At 37.1% G+C, this 15,623-nt stretch overlaps 1 protein-coding gene across 2 annotated transcripts in view; it reads right to left on the bottom strand.

Moving 5' to 3' along the window:
- Positions 1–15,623, bottom strand: part of VWA8 (von Willebrand factor A domain containing 8) — a 183,203-nt gene that overhangs the window by 106,960 nt on the left and 60,620 nt on the right. For both annotated transcript variants that reach the window (XM_066176231.1, XM_066176232.1), the window contains exons 15-19: positions 11,419–11,587; positions 11,050–11,127; positions 7,964–8,079; positions 6,474–6,580; positions 4,406–4,512 (exon numbers count right to left, since the gene is read on the bottom strand). In XM_066176231.1, coding sequence (XP_066032328.1) covers positions 4,406–4,512; positions 6,474–6,580; positions 7,964–8,079; positions 11,050–11,127; positions 11,419–11,587 — 577 coding nt within the window. The remainder of the gene's footprint in view (positions 1–4,405; positions 4,513–6,473; positions 6,581–7,963; positions 8,080–11,049; positions 11,128–11,418; positions 11,588–15,623) is intronic.

Raw genomic sequence — 15,623 nt, 5'->3', positions numbered from 1 at the left:
ATTTACATCCTCTGCTCAAACTCATTTTGGGCACCTGATTTCCCTAAATACTTTTAATTCTCTGTAATCATCCCGTGTATGTTTCCTTTTACCCTAGTTGAATGCCTGTTACCCAGAGTGTAAGAACTTCCTTTTAGTTTGTGCCAATTTTCCCGCAATATCCTAGCAGAACATTACAGAAACCAAACAGAGAGAATAAAGGACATTTGTTAATTATACACATATATTTTATTAAACATTAAACACCAGGTCTAACTTAATAACAAATGTACTTTTTCTGTTCAAATCAAACTTTATTTTCAAGGAAAATAAAGACAGGAAAATGCATGCTCAAGTCTGAAAGTGTTTATATGTGTCTTACAAGATGTGCCTAACTATTCCATTTTTATTAATTAGTCATATGTGCCTAATCGAAGCCAAAATGCTGGAGGTACATTTTTACATATATGCAATATCATAAAAGGTAACACACACTGTACATCATTTAACCTTATCCTGATTCTCACAAATGATTTGTTTAAAAGGATAGAAAGGATTTCAGGATAATGTGGCAATGCAGACTACTTTACTTGCAATAAAGTAGTGTATATTTCTCCACTGTATCTAGTAAAAATAGGTCATCTGTAAGTAGGTCAGTCAACCTACTTAGAGAAATGTATGATTGTCTTTAAATAAACACAGTATCATCTCCTCTCTAGTACTTGATTAAAATAAAAATTAAAAATCAGCAGCTTGCTTATAATTTCTGAGCATAGAAACCCTCAGTTTCTCTGTGAAGGATATTTTAAATTTCCAAATCTCTCTAGAACACAGGCTGGGGGTGGGGAAAGAAACTCTTGTAAACACAGCTTAATGCCATGAAATCCTAACCACGTATTTCAAAAGACTACTGAATACTCAATACACAATTTAAGGAGAGCACTCCAAGGCAAATTGTTCTATTTTTTGGCATGTGCATACACTAGAAATTTTTAACTGAGGAGAATAAATTTGACCAGATACAGGAGAAATTCTAGGAAGTCAGTTTATGACACACACTGATTACATTTTTAAATTTTATTGCTAAGGCACAAATACGCCCTTTTGATGACTTTTTAAATCCTGAATTGAACAAATATACATACATTATGGTTCCCCTGCAAAGCAGCTTACCCACAAGAAACACTATGTATTGATACTTCTTTGTTGTTTTTGGTTTGGTTTGGTTTTTTTGTACCAGGATTTAACTAAGCATTGTATTATGATACATGCAGACATTTAATATTAGCTATTAATGCAAAGGACTTGTAAGTAGACACATCCATCTCCTTTATCAATCCATGTTCCCCAATGCCTTGTCTGAAAATGGCATTTGGCACATTACATAAAAAAATTATTCCCATCCCTATGCCACCTGTTGTGGACCAACAGCAATGTTCCATGGTAATATTAAATTTCACTGTAGTGTGAATTGTTTCGAGACCAAACATACAAAGGCAAAAATCTATGTGTTTCATTACACTGTGCAGCACTGCAAGGGCTGGGGACATATCTTTCTCTCTCTTTTCCGTTTATTTCTGTAGGTTTTAGGTAATGAAGCACTGTACTAAAATCAAATTTGTTCTGCAGCAGTATTTGTTAAATGATCATTACAGCACTTCAAACTACAAACTGGCAATACGGAAAATAAGAGTAGAATTCATTTAGAAATTGGAACACACATCCTAACTGGTATTTGGTTGTTGTTCCCTTCAGCATTTAGCAGACACAGCTATTCCAGGACAGATACAGAGCAGGTCATTCTCTGCAGCAGTTTTAATACAGGTTCCCTGAATAAAAACCGAACACAGTTTTGTCTATGGTTCTCTGAAGCTATAAGCAAGAAGGTGGAAAAAGCAATGTGGGTGTAAAGTGCTAGGAGAACTCAGAATTTCATTTCCAACAGACAGAAATTAAATCCTTTATCAAAATGGCAACACAGAACAAAATCTCACATGAAATGTTAGTAGGGGCGATGAAGTCTGTCATCTGTTCCCCTAGCATGGCTTGTCATCACCTTTAATAGGTGATACCCATGTAGTATAGTTTTTCTGGGGCAAAATTGTAAGTGGAGTACCTAAAAAGACTAGGAAAAGCAACCCATACTAGGCAAAAAAAGCAAAGCATACTTAAAAGCAAAGCATTTCACAAGATCATCCTGCGAATGTTGCCTTCCAGTAGGAAAATATTGTAGAGGTAACCAAGAGGGTAAATCTCTTGCTAAGGATACCTTTGTCTTACAGTTTGGAGGCTTTCATGCCAGACAGAGAAGAAAGCTGCTCTACAAAAGGGGTGCTGGAGAAACAGAAACCAAAAATCCCAGTCATAAAGCCCTTCCTTTTCCTTGTATTCACTAACCACTCTTTACTCCTACTACGAACTAATTGACACCAATGTCTAATTAATAAGCTAACCTATTTAAAAGCAATAATTAATAACTCCAATAACTAATTTACTAAGTACTATTCTCCCTGCTTTTCAAATATGCAATATTAATTCTAATGTAAAGGAGTGTATTGGGTCTGGCTGAGATGGAGCTGGTTCATGAGCTGGACACAAAGGGTTATAGTGAATGGGGAGACGTCAGTCAGTAGTGGGGCTCCACAGGGCTCCAACTTAAGCCCTTTGCTCTTCACCATCTTCATAAATGACTTGGAAGGGATACTAAAGAATGGGAAGGGGTACTAAGCAAGTTGGTGGATGATACAAAACTGGGAGGAGTTGTTGACTCCCTTGAGAACAGGGAGGCCTGGACAAATTAGAGAGATGGGCAAGCATCACCCATGTTAAGTTTAACAAAGGCAAGTGCTGGATTCTGCACCTGGGGTGGGACAACCCTCCATGTACAAGACAGACTAGGGAATGAGAGGCTGGGAGCAGTGCCATGGAAAGGGACCTGGGGTCCTGGTCAATGGCAAGTTGAACAGGAGTCAGCAATGCCCTGGCAGCCAGGAGGGACAACCTTGTCCCACTCTGCTCTGAGCTGGGGCTGTGAGCAGTTTTGGGTGCCACAATGTAACAAAGACATTAAACTGTTAGGGAGTGTCCAAAGGAGAGCAAGGACAATGGTGAAGGGCCTTGAGGGGAAGCCCTATGAGGAGCAGCTGAGGTCACTTCGTCTGTTCAGCCTGGAGGAGACTGAGGGGAGAGCTCATTGCAGTTACAACTTCCTCATGAGGGGAAGAGGAGTGGCAGGCATTGATCTCCTCTCTGTGGTGACCAGTGACAGGACCCCAGGGAACAGCCTGAAGCTGTGTCACAGAAGGTTTAGGCTGGATATCAGGAAAAGGTTCTTGAGGATGGTTGGGCACTGAAACAAGCTTCCCAGAGAAGTGGGCATGGAACCAACCTGTCAGCTCAAGAACTGATTGAGCAGTGCTCTCTAATATATGATGTTATTCTTGGGAATGGTCCTGTGCAGGGCCAGGAGTTGGATTCGATCTTTTTGAACCCTTTCCAATTCAACACATTCTATGATTCTGTGAGTTGACTTTCTCCTACCAGCCCTCACAGTGGTGTACCTTGCATTGGTAGCTGGAAAGGTGTTGATGACACACCTTTGGCTCCTGCTGAGCAGGGCTGGCACAGCTCAGTGCCATCTCCCCAGCATTTCCCCCCATCAGTAGTTTGGGGTAGGCAGGATCCTGGGATGGGAAACACCAAGGCCAACTGACCCAAAGTTACCACAGGTATATTCCACACCACATTACATCAGCTAAGATACAAAAGCTAAGAAAAGGAGTAGGAGTGGGGGCATTTGTTATTCACCATGTTAACTATTTACTAAATTTGTTATTTACTATGTTTGCCTTCCTAAGCAAACACCACATGTGCTGAAGCCCACAGCTTCCTGGGAAGTGGCTGAATATCACTTGCTGATGAGAAGTAGAGAATTAAATCGTACGTTTTTCTTTTTGATTGTGCACACACAAACTTTTGCTTTTGCATAATAAACTGCATTATCTCAACCTATTACTTGTTTTCCAGCCTATTATCTCTCCGCTGTCCAGGGGGAATGATAGAGTGGTTTGGTGGGCACCTGGAGTTCAGCCAAGGTCAACCACCCCGGGAGGTAACTTTATGCAACAGGCCTGTAAAACACAGTCTAAGGATGCAACCTACAATCCAGCCCTAAGGGTGGATCAGTTCAGCAGCAGTAAACATAAATAAAATGTTCAACGGAATTGTTATAATCTCTTCACACAGGAATGAAGACATGTCTGAAATGACCACCAAATGCTATGAGAAAAATTTAAGACTAAAGAAACTACTTCAGAAATATATCTTTAAAATTTAGTTAGTACATTATTTACTACACATATGAGCAGACCCATTAGTACACATTTAACAAACTTTTATAACTCAGAAGTCAGATATTTGTACTTACCTGTGCATTTTCATAAAACAAAACGTCTGGCACTTTCATTTTCTCAGTTGAGTTATAAATTGGCATGGTCACAGACCCTATCTTCAGAACCCCGCTGTTTATTTCACCTGGTTGTTTTTCAGGAAACAAGCAAATGCATTTCTTACAACATCTTCTAGGCAGACATGCAATCAATTCCCAACATTCACAAGTAAAGACTTACAAATTTTAACAAGGTTGTGGTTTGCACTCAATTATTTCTATCTAAAAAAAAGAGAACATTTGGAAGCCTATCCATTTACAAAAGGTTGCATTATCATCAATTTAAAATCTCTTGAAAACTGTAAAGAAGTGTATTACAATAAATGATGAAAAGGTGATCTTACAGGAAAAGGACCATAAGAAACACCCGAAGTTGTGACCACTGCCTTGGTCTAATTTCACACTCTCATTGTCTTACTGCAACATCAACAATACTGTTAGGCTACATTTCCTCAATCCACAAGATTTCACACTTCCATTCTTCTGTTGTCTTCCCCTGTCCCACTGTGGAGTGAGGTGCAGAGGTGGGGTAACAAGTGGCTGAGTGGGTGCTCAGCTGAGAGGGGGAACACACCCACTACAACAGTTCAGAGCCACTGCTGATCCTCCCTTTCAGCACTGCATAGTAGAAATATCCCTCAACTACAGCTCTGAGAGAAAAAGTACATTAAAATATCTTGGATCAAAAGAACTAAAAATTCAGTGCTTAGGAAAATAACAAATAAATAATAACATATGCAATAATATTTTTTTTTTTTTTTTTTTTTTTTTTTTTTTTTTTTTTTTTTTTTTTTGCTACTGATTTCTTAATCTGGCATGGTATAGAACTGAAAATACCCTTATTTCTAGACAGAAGTTTTTAGCTGTTTGCCTTTATGGCATGAAACAGAGAAACACAGAAAATTCAAGGGATGTATCCAGATTAAAAAAAAAAAGTAAGCAGGTAGTATCACACAACCGGCAAGAGTTCTAATTATTTTGTATACATAGTTTTATATATATATTAAATGTGAATTAGAGATATAATAATACATAGATGATTGGAGATATATATGTATACATATGGCTGCATAGTATTTGTATATAGTAACATACACATATTGTATATAATAGAAAATATATATCCATTAATATATCAGTATCTATGTATGTACTTCCATATACACACACATTAATAAATTCATAAAAACAGAATCCACATGAATTAAAACCAAAGATACGTTTACCACTGCGAGGATCAAACAGTAAAAATACAGAAATCTAATACATCATACAACTGGGAACAAATGTACAGAACAAGAGCAGAGATAACACTGGTGAGGCAGAGGAAAGGAAAAATGTAGTGAATGGAAAACAGCAAATTGCTCACAGTATGCTGCCTGACAGAGGAAATGAAAAGATATACAGCTAGCATGAAGGGGGTCATACAGGAATGAGAAAGTAGAAGTGAGAAAAATGGCAGAAACAGAAGTATATGCATAGCCCTGAAGGCTACTACAAATGAATACAAGTTGGATAAGCCAAAGAAACAAAGACCTGCTTGATAAAGGTGATATCCAACTACTCTAGCAATTTAAGGAGAATAAAGAGAATAACAAAGAAGTGTGTGCCAGAATGAAAGGAAATGATAGCACAAATCTTCTACAACAATCTCAAAAAAAAAAAAAAAAGGTGATTTTAACAGGAGAGAAAGAAGCAATGGTAAAAAAACAGAACAGAGAAATGTTAAGATCAAACTAAGGCTGTAACTGTACAGAGGACTAGATATCAGTGATGAAAAGAAATGAAAAAGCAGTACTAAAAGCCTGAAACCATGGATCTTATAGACTGAGAAACAATTAAACATGATGGAAAACAAAATTCCATGAGCATGGAAATTCAGCAGACAATACAACATACTGAGAGCAGCAACGCATTCTGGTAGAACAAAGTCACAGATATAACTGAAGCGCATTACATTTAATTTTGAGGATAACTAATACACCTTTAAATGTCCAGCAACCTGAATAACATTCATGCAGAGCAGGAAAAAATAGCAGAAGCTTACATGTGTAATCCTTTCCATCTATTTTCTCTGTGTCATCTGGACTTGTTTCAATACCAGAATCCTGCAGATTTTTATGCAAAGCTGATCTGGCGAGGTTTGGTAAAAATCTACAAGAAGGAGAATAATAGGAACGTTGTATTTTAAGGGTTTTTCTTTTTAAAGTTTTCAGTATTTTCTGTAATCTAAAAATCTAAATCTAATGTAATATGCAATCTAAAATCTAAAATGAAGATTCACTTGCACCTCCAAACCCTGAAGATCTATTCCTTACACAAAAAGCCTTCCACGTTTCATCTGTCCCCAAGGAGGGGAATTGAGCTTCTTTCATAGGCAATGAACTACGCTCGTGGCAGTGCACTCCTTTTAAAAGGCTTCAGTGTAATCAAATATCGCAATAGGGTTGTAATGTAGGGTGGTTTTGATGCCTTGGAAGGCTGACCTGAAACAGAGGCTGGACAAAGCTAGAGAATAAAGTAGGTATTTATTGAAATGCCTCCAGGATCCACCTTGGGCAGGACAAGAGCCTGGCCACGGCTACACCCAGGGTGGATCAAGAATGGTCACAAAGTGGCTGACCAGTTAAGAGATCTTACATTTTAATAAGTTTTTGTCAATTTGCACATTGGGATTTAACTGTCCAATTACAGCCTCAGGTTGTAGGTCTCATCCTTCTTGTTTTCTCTCTTCAGTCCACCATTGTTTATGCTGTTGGGTCCTTAGCTGAAAAAGGATTTGTTTTGTCTACCTACTCTGTGAAGGGAGCTCACTAGCACTTGATATGAGGCTCAGAAGTACATCCCTAGGCAGCACAGAATCTGAAAAATATGAGAACTAAAACTTAAGGCATCAGTTTAGAACTGGAGGCATGTAATGTCCTCATTTCATTGCAAGTAAGAGACACAACAGAAACAATTGTTTTTTGGAAATACCTTTTCTCATTACTCAATTTGCTTGGATCTCAGGTTTCAGAGAGAAAGATTAAGTTCTGAGGTGTCTAGAACTAGACCCTTTCAGTTTTCCAAACCTTTTGGTAACAACTCACTTTCTTTTGAAAAGGGAAAAAAAACCCCCAAAAAATCCCCAAACCACAAAAGCTCTAACAAACCAAAAGCCACAAACAAAATCCCAAAGCCAACAAAACCCTCATAACTTTTCTAGATACAGCTTTTAGAACTGAAACCAAGTGTCCATGAAACGTAAGTCAAACTAGAATTAATATGGTTCTGCTTGGAGTATTTTTAGACAGTGAAGCAATGCTGATAATGGTGACCTAATTTATATAATATATTGAAGTATCTTCATAAAGATGAGAAAAGTGTACCACATCCTTTCTACTTATCTTCTAGGTTTGAGAATATTACAGAAATATTTTTAATGAAATTACCAATTTCAAGCAATTGCATTATTTACTAAAACACATTAAAAGCTATCTTGCATGTTGGCAACTGACCACACAGGTCTTGAACTTCCACCAAAACTAGTAGCTCTACCTGGAAAGGCAGGCTTTATTAACAGCATCATAAAGGCTTTCATCTGGATGTTGTGACAGTCGACGACAAATTCGCAACAGTTGTCGAGTAGATAAAAACGAGGCCAGCGACTGTGCCTGTCAAAAAATACAGGGTAGTTTAATTATTTAATCCGTGTGAGGGATTTAGAGTGAACAAGTCAGGAGAAAAACATAATCCAGAAGGAATTACTTCAACTTTTCTCCTGATTCATAGATGCTTTGTGCCTTCTACAGCAACTCATGCACCTTAATAGGCAAGCTTGTAATTCTGTATTTTTTGCAGTAAGTCACTGTCATGGAAATCATTATGTCATCAAAAGATTAGCCTTAAAATATCACTTGATAAGCAACAGGAAAAAAAATGTGCCGTGAACTGAATTTTATGTGCAATATAAACCCTAACATTAAGACCAGCAATAAAAAGTAGGTTAGCTACTGTGAAAGGATCAATGTGCTAAAAACTCATCTGCTCTTCAGAAACTAAACATGAGCTCCACATGTTACGCTCTTGCAAAAAGGTCTGGCAGGATTCTTAGACACATAAACAGGACAACAGTGGGCAGCAGTATGGAGATTGTATCACCTCTGCACACGCCTTCTGGGTGGGCCAGTATTAGAACACTGTGACCTTTGCTGTTGTCTACATGTTAAAACAAATGCTAAAAACTGGATATGATTCAGCGAAGATTTACAGAAATTATTCAATGCTAGGGAAGGTAGACCTCAAACAAACAGCAAAATTCAAAAAAACAAACAAACAGAAGCACAAAACAAGCAATCATGTATTTAAAGTAAGATCCAAAGACTGAGAAAGAAATAATTCTATAATTGCATTTACCGGATGAAGGTATCTAATACAAATAGGTTCCTTATTTTAGCAGGAAACACACAACAATGAGTGTGATCTGATAAGTCACGCCATGTTTTGCCTGGGTCAAGTGAAATATTTTAATTAGGTAATTTCAAAATGTTTTGTTTGGGTTTATACAAGTTTATGTAAGATTTCTAACTGCATTAAAATTGTTTTAATATATGATGCTGTTTCAGTTATATAAAAAAAAATCTCATTTGAAACCCAGGGCAAAAAATAGAGAAAAGCAAGGATTAATGAATTTCACAGCCTTTTCTCCCCTTTATTAATTTTCATGCATGAGAAATATCTCAACACCAACTCCATCCCCCAAAAAACAGCAGTTTTGACAAAAAGGCATTTAAATTAAAGAAAAAATTAAGTCAGTTCTATGAAATCACACAAAACTTCTCTCAAATTATGAGAAAAGAAAGAATAATATTTTTAGCATATCTCTGAGCAATGAGGAAGAATTATTTAGATTGGGCTAACTGCAAAGATTTCTACTCTGCTCCTCCTACTTTCACTGACAGAAGATTGTGAAGCATCTTCTGAACAACCAGTTTAAAATCCAGCACTGCGGACACTGTGATGCAAACGACGGCATTTCATGTGTTACATCAAGACCTACTCAGCTATGACTGAAGCAAGGGCAAAGAGGCAAGGGTAAATGTTCTATCCTTACTATCCATAGAGGATAGGACCATTGAGGAAAAGTTGTATTACATCTTCTGAGTATTTCCAACTGGTAGTTGAAAGCATTGTAAACAAAATTTCCTCCTCTCTTACCTGATTTGTTTGGGGTTTTTTATATTGAACAGCTGCCAACTCAAAATTGTGTTAGTGACAATTTTTTTAATATGTATCTATGAGGCACCTAATTCAACAGGATCTTGATTGTGGTCTCCAGATTCTATTGTAAATCAAGCAAACAATTACAATGACACAGACAACGCCCACAGAGTGAACAGTCTACAGGTATTCTATTGTTAAGAAAATCACTTTAAACAAAGGTTAATATTTCAGGATAATCTCTGGCAGAGACTTACTTACTTAGACAACTCTACAAATAGCCTAATATACATAAGGCACACATTTCATCTCTTTGCACAAGTGTGCTGGTTCCCAACATGACTCATGTCACTGCTGATCTACAAGAATCCTCTTTCAAACCATAGCATGATTCACTTCTCATTCAGTATCACACAATTCATTTAGATATTTCAGAATTCCACAAATATCCACAGATTTGCAAAAGATTTTTGTGATGCTCTATTCAGGCATGGTATGCCTCCAAGTATGCCAAAACTGATACATTTACACATTAGATGTAGGAAGCTCAATCGATAATTATAACTGTTCCAACAGTATACCTAGAAGTCAATTTTTTACTTGCGATTTTAAGCTCAAAAGAGCATAACAGCCTCTCTCAGCTTCTTAAAACAGTAAAACTATAAAAACTATTATCCATGTTAAAATCATGAAGACTAAGGACAACAGATTAAATCTGTGTACCAGTTAAGCTGGTACTACTGGATTCCACTAAAAACATTTTACGTTTTACTTACAAAAGCATGCTGTGTTTTAGCTGCCATAGCAATAATTTATTTTTCTTTTCACCATGACTTAACTGTGTATTTACAAAGAATTCTGTGATCAGTTTGTCAGCAGAACTTATTTTTCTTGACATTACTTCTTTAATAGAATATTAAATATTAGCCTATAGCAGCAATGCAGCCAGGAGTTCTGGAGCTTTCTGTTTTCTCATCATCTTTTTATAATGACTATATAGCTCCTATTGCTCAAAAAGCCCCAATAACTTCAGCTATCAATTTTCCAACTACTAAAGCAAAGTAATCGAAAAATTCCTAAACACATGTGACTATATCCATGCACATTAAAAGGCACCTCAGCATGTTTCACTGTGAGTCACATACCTAAACTCACTGACAACATGTGTTCTGTTCTTGATTCTCTGGGATTTGTGCAAATTCCTATAACTTATGGAGATTCCAAATACATACACCATAAATCAAAGAAGTTTCTAGTATGCAGCACAATAATTGCCAGCAATAGCTTTCTGGGGCTGGTTTTCCAGTCAGGCAGCCTCTGAAATAACACTATAGCTTAGCACGTTTCAACCAGCTTTTGTTAAGACAGTCACAGACAGAGACAGTAAATTCAAAGAGAAAAAAGAAAAAAAAAAAAGAGCTCACAGTGGCATCATTTGTCTCCCGAAGCTTGTGTGTTACTGACAACAACTTTTCCACAGCAACACTGGGTACATTGGGAATCTGGTTGAAAGAAAAACAGTATTAATCTTACTGCGAGATATCCAAGTTCCACATATGCAATAAGCATAGACTTGCTACAGTCACTTTATGACAAAAGAGTATTTTTTGTTACAGCAGCATTTAATATTAAAGTAAGAATTATGCCATTAAAAGATAAGCAGGTATGTTGCTTAGTTAAGCTTCAAAAATCAGCTCCTTTATGCTACACTGAAACATTTATTTTAAATGTAGCAAATAATCCTGTTCAGTAAGCAATAGCCAGTAAGTGCCTAAAGTACTGAATGTACCTACCATTTGTTTAATAACTTCAATTTCTTCACTCTTGCTTAAAGACCGAACATTATGAAAAAGAAACAGTGTCAAAAACTCTGGACCCAACCACTGTTGGGTACTACTTCCAATGACAGGAGGTTCTGCTAAGACCACTATTCTGAAAGAAGGATGGATAGGAAAGATAGACCTGAAAAAAAAAAAAAAAAGAGTTTAAAAATGCATTACCTGGCTTAAGGAATGAATATTAGATTTAATTTTTACAATAGATGAAAAAAAGATACATTATTGTACTGAAATGTATCATAGTATATTCAGATAATTTGCAATGCAACTTTATGTTTTTTAAAAGACACAAGCCGCATAAAGTGAATTGAAATTTTTTAAAATTTACACATTTTTTATGCTCAGAAGCGTACCCAAGTCTCTTAAGCTGCAACAGAACCCGTATGCCTCAAGATGGACAAATATCACCGACTAAGCTACAGTGCTGTATGTCTGAAATGGGCACATCTCACTCATTTCATGAACTTTTACAAGTGCTTTACCTAGAACAGGGTGTCTCACAGGCAACTCAGGGACAAAAAAAGACCTACCAGAGCTGCAGTAATGAGTAACTTCTTGTACTGAATTAGACTGACAGAAAGGATGACACTGTAGAGATTTCCCTAGATACTGTGAAGAGCTGAATTTATTAACAGTTTAGGAACATTCCCTTACAGATGCTCTTTGTGGTCCTTGGATTAATCTGTCTAACTTCATAACACTCCTGAAAGTTATGCTTCAAAGACCAAACCAATCACTTCACCCCTGGCTCATTTTAGGGCCAGCAGGAAGAGACAGGTCTCTCCAGTGGAAGATTAAGATTTACAAGAACTTCAGAATTGCTGTCCTGGCTCCTTAAATCAACCAAGCACAAAAGTCTAGCCACAACCAGTAGTTTGTCCCTCTCATATTCTTTCAACACCCCCCAACCATAACTTCAAAGGATATCATAGGATAGATCTTTATTTGTTTTAATTTCTCTTTGCCCAAAAGTTATTTCTAATACCATTCTGAACTTCCCTTCTTCCTCCTATCTGTCTCCACACCTTCATGTGAAAAAAACCACACTGTTCCCAGCTATAAAAGGTACTTCTATTATTATTGTTTTTTAAATTCTTATGAGACTGACCTCCTAGTTTAAGTCAGTGTTTCCCAGTTCTCACCTGAGGATTTGGTAACTAAGAGTCTTGAGTCCACTGAAAACAATGGGAACTTGCAACACAAACTTAAATATACAATTTTTAGATGTGTATGTTAGGGCACTAAAAGACTGCTGCCATGGATTTTGATATCTTGACCTTCTTCACATCTTTTGTATCCCTTATGCCTGTAATATTTTCACCTCCTCTGACTGGGCACTCATTGGTACTCACACCTGCAAGGTTGCACCATCACACAATCAGTGAACAGTCCGAGCTGAAAGCAATCCAGAAGGATCATCAAGTCCAACTCTTAAGTAAATGACCCATACAGAGATCAGACCTGGGACCTTGCTGTTATTACCACCATGGTTTGATCAACTCAGATGATTTCCAGAAGCACCAGAAACAACAGAGTAACACATCAGATACAAAAACCAGTCAAATTTTGTGCAAGAAGGGCCTGTTTTCATCTACTAATTTTACAGTAATTATATTAAAATAGAAGATGTTCATTTGGAAAAAGCAAGTGAAATCTGATTAGGCAGTTTATATTGCTGTTACCATGTCATTTTCCATACAGATTACCAAAGGCATAAATTGACAAACCTACTGCATAGTTGGCTCATCTGTACATCACAACAATAAACCTGTGATACAACAGGGCAATTACTGCAATCTCTTGTATCAAAGCAAACAAAGGCAGTGGCATGAGTTATTCTCAGCTGGAAGTCATAAGCCTAGAAGCAACTCCCTGATTGATAAAAATAGAAATAGATGTCTGAAAACACCACATGAAAGAGGAGCCATTGGAAATGTCACTGTCACTAAGCATAAAAGAAGGTCAGGGAAAATTAGCCAACTTTATTATAGAAGAAAACATTTCCTAGATACGATAAATACATATACTTTCAGACTTACCTTCCCTAACATTACTAAGAAAAAAAGCAACCCTCCCCCAGACATCCATCAAATTCTGGTCCTTTTGCAATACTGTACGCGAAGACAAGAAGGAGTCAACTTTTCCGGTGAAGGAATCCTATTCATTTTGTATCATTTCCTGGTAAAGGAATCACTTTTCTTTTGTATCACCTCCTAATCTCAAGGGCTCAACAAAAGCCCCTCAAAGGGCTTGGTGGGGACAGCCAGGGAGGGCACAGAAAGAAGTGGGAGGAGATAAGATGCAAAGTCAGGGCAAGCTATCTTGGTGATATCAGTTTACTGACGTACTCTCTAGGCTTGGACAACATCACTGCTGTGGGTTTCCAGGTTGTAAACATGAATAAAACTATTTGGCTATTTCAAAAGCCTATTGTTTGGAGTGATGTTTGCAATGCTGAAAATGTCAGGCTAAGTGTATTATTAAACAAATACCATAAATGACTCACTTCTACAGAGCTCTGTAAGTTCCCATCTTCCATCAGCACAACTGAAGAGCTTCAAAGTTGTTCCATTGCATTACAGATCAAGTCTCAAAAAGAATACAATATGGAGAGCTCCTACATGGAGCTGTACTTCATAGAAAAGAAATCTTTGATGACAAGAAATCTTGTGGGTTTTACAGATGAAGATGAAGTAAGTGTATCTTGTTAAAAACCTGGCATCTTTTAAATTAATAAGCCTCAAACACAGTGGGAAGATTTGATGTTAACTGATTCATGCAAAGAGTCTCTATCCTTCTCTCTATTAAACATTTACTGACAATACAGGCAGCAAGGCACTCTCCTAATAAAATGAGTGTCCTTCATTTGACATCACTGTTTAATTTCAGCCAAGGATTACCATCATTGCTCTTACAAAGAAAATCACACACATTGATCAGGGCGATTTTAGGGAAAGATTTTCTTGTTACTGACCATAGTTTTGAGCAATTGAAGTTTCTCATTAAAAAAAAAACCAGAATAAAATAAAATGCAGAATGGCATTTTTAATGCAACTTTTTGGAAGACCAAACTATTTTTGGTTATCTCTTCCTGTAGCATGATTTAATAAATCTCATTTTCTATCTAAATTTTGTAAGTTGCGAATGATTGTAACACTAGGACCAAAATGATCTATTGTTATTTTCTTGCTGGTTCTTTTAAATTTCACCACAGTCTAACACCAACAGCTGACTTTATCTTAAAATTCACTAAACTGGAAAAACACCAAACCCCTAAACAACAAATTAAGTAAAAGCTAAAAAATGTAAGCAATTAAAAATTCTATTACTTGTTATATTCACTTCCTGCCACATTTCATACTTGTCTTATCTACTGTGCATTCCCCTTCAACCTAACCACATGGAAAAGAATCCAATGTCTGCAAGGCATTAAAACCACCCATGCATTATGAGAGACTTTTTAGTTTTTGAACTATCCTATTATGTACCTACTCCTAGATTTTCCTATAATAGCTGCCTTTCTATTCACCACACCAAGAACTTAGCATGTGTGTGCGTTGAGGGGGTACACACACACCAACAGGTTAAATACTGTATCCTGAGACAAACAAACCCTTCGCTGCTTAATTTGTAAGGACTGTGTGCTGCCTTTACAGTATCTGTCTCCATGAAGTAATGGATGATTACAGAAGAAATTCTATGCAGAAATCTTGGATATGCACACAACTTGGACACACTTTCTCCTACTCTCTGAACTTGTTCAGGGAAGCGAATCACGCAGTCGTTAAATGAGTAAGGCATCAGCAGCTATAATTTCCTTCTATGTAAAATATCTTTAAGGACCATCTGCCACTTTCTCGAGGGCAGTTTTTTTTCTTCTCCTTAAACTAATAAACGTGAATTCTTTGTTTCCCTAGAGGAGTGAATGTGTTCTATGACCATTTGCGAACTTCACAGCCAAATTGGCATAGTAAAGAATAAAGGAAAAAGGATTCTGTGGCCACCACTAGTTACTTTGTAGCTTAGAGGCTTTCAGGAGGCCAAGGAGTATCCCAAAATGTTCCAAGGGCAATGCACTTACCACTCCCGAGAGAGCTATTGTACCCACCAGCCTAAGGCCCTTCTCAGAAAAATGAAAACTTTTCTACAGATGTAGAAAT

The sequence above is a fragment of the Chamaea fasciata genome, unplaced genomic scaffold (genome assembly GCF_029207755.1).
Source record: "Chamaea fasciata isolate MVZ Bird 193981 ecotype frontalis unplaced genomic scaffold, bChaFas1.0.hap1 SCAF_2, whole genome shotgun sequence".
In the NCBI taxonomy this organism is placed as follows: Eukaryota; Metazoa; Chordata; class Aves; order Passeriformes; family Sylviidae; genus Chamaea; species Chamaea fasciata.
The sequence above is the reverse complement of the archived record's forward strand: the minus strand, read 5'-3'. Positions and strand labels throughout refer to the sequence as shown.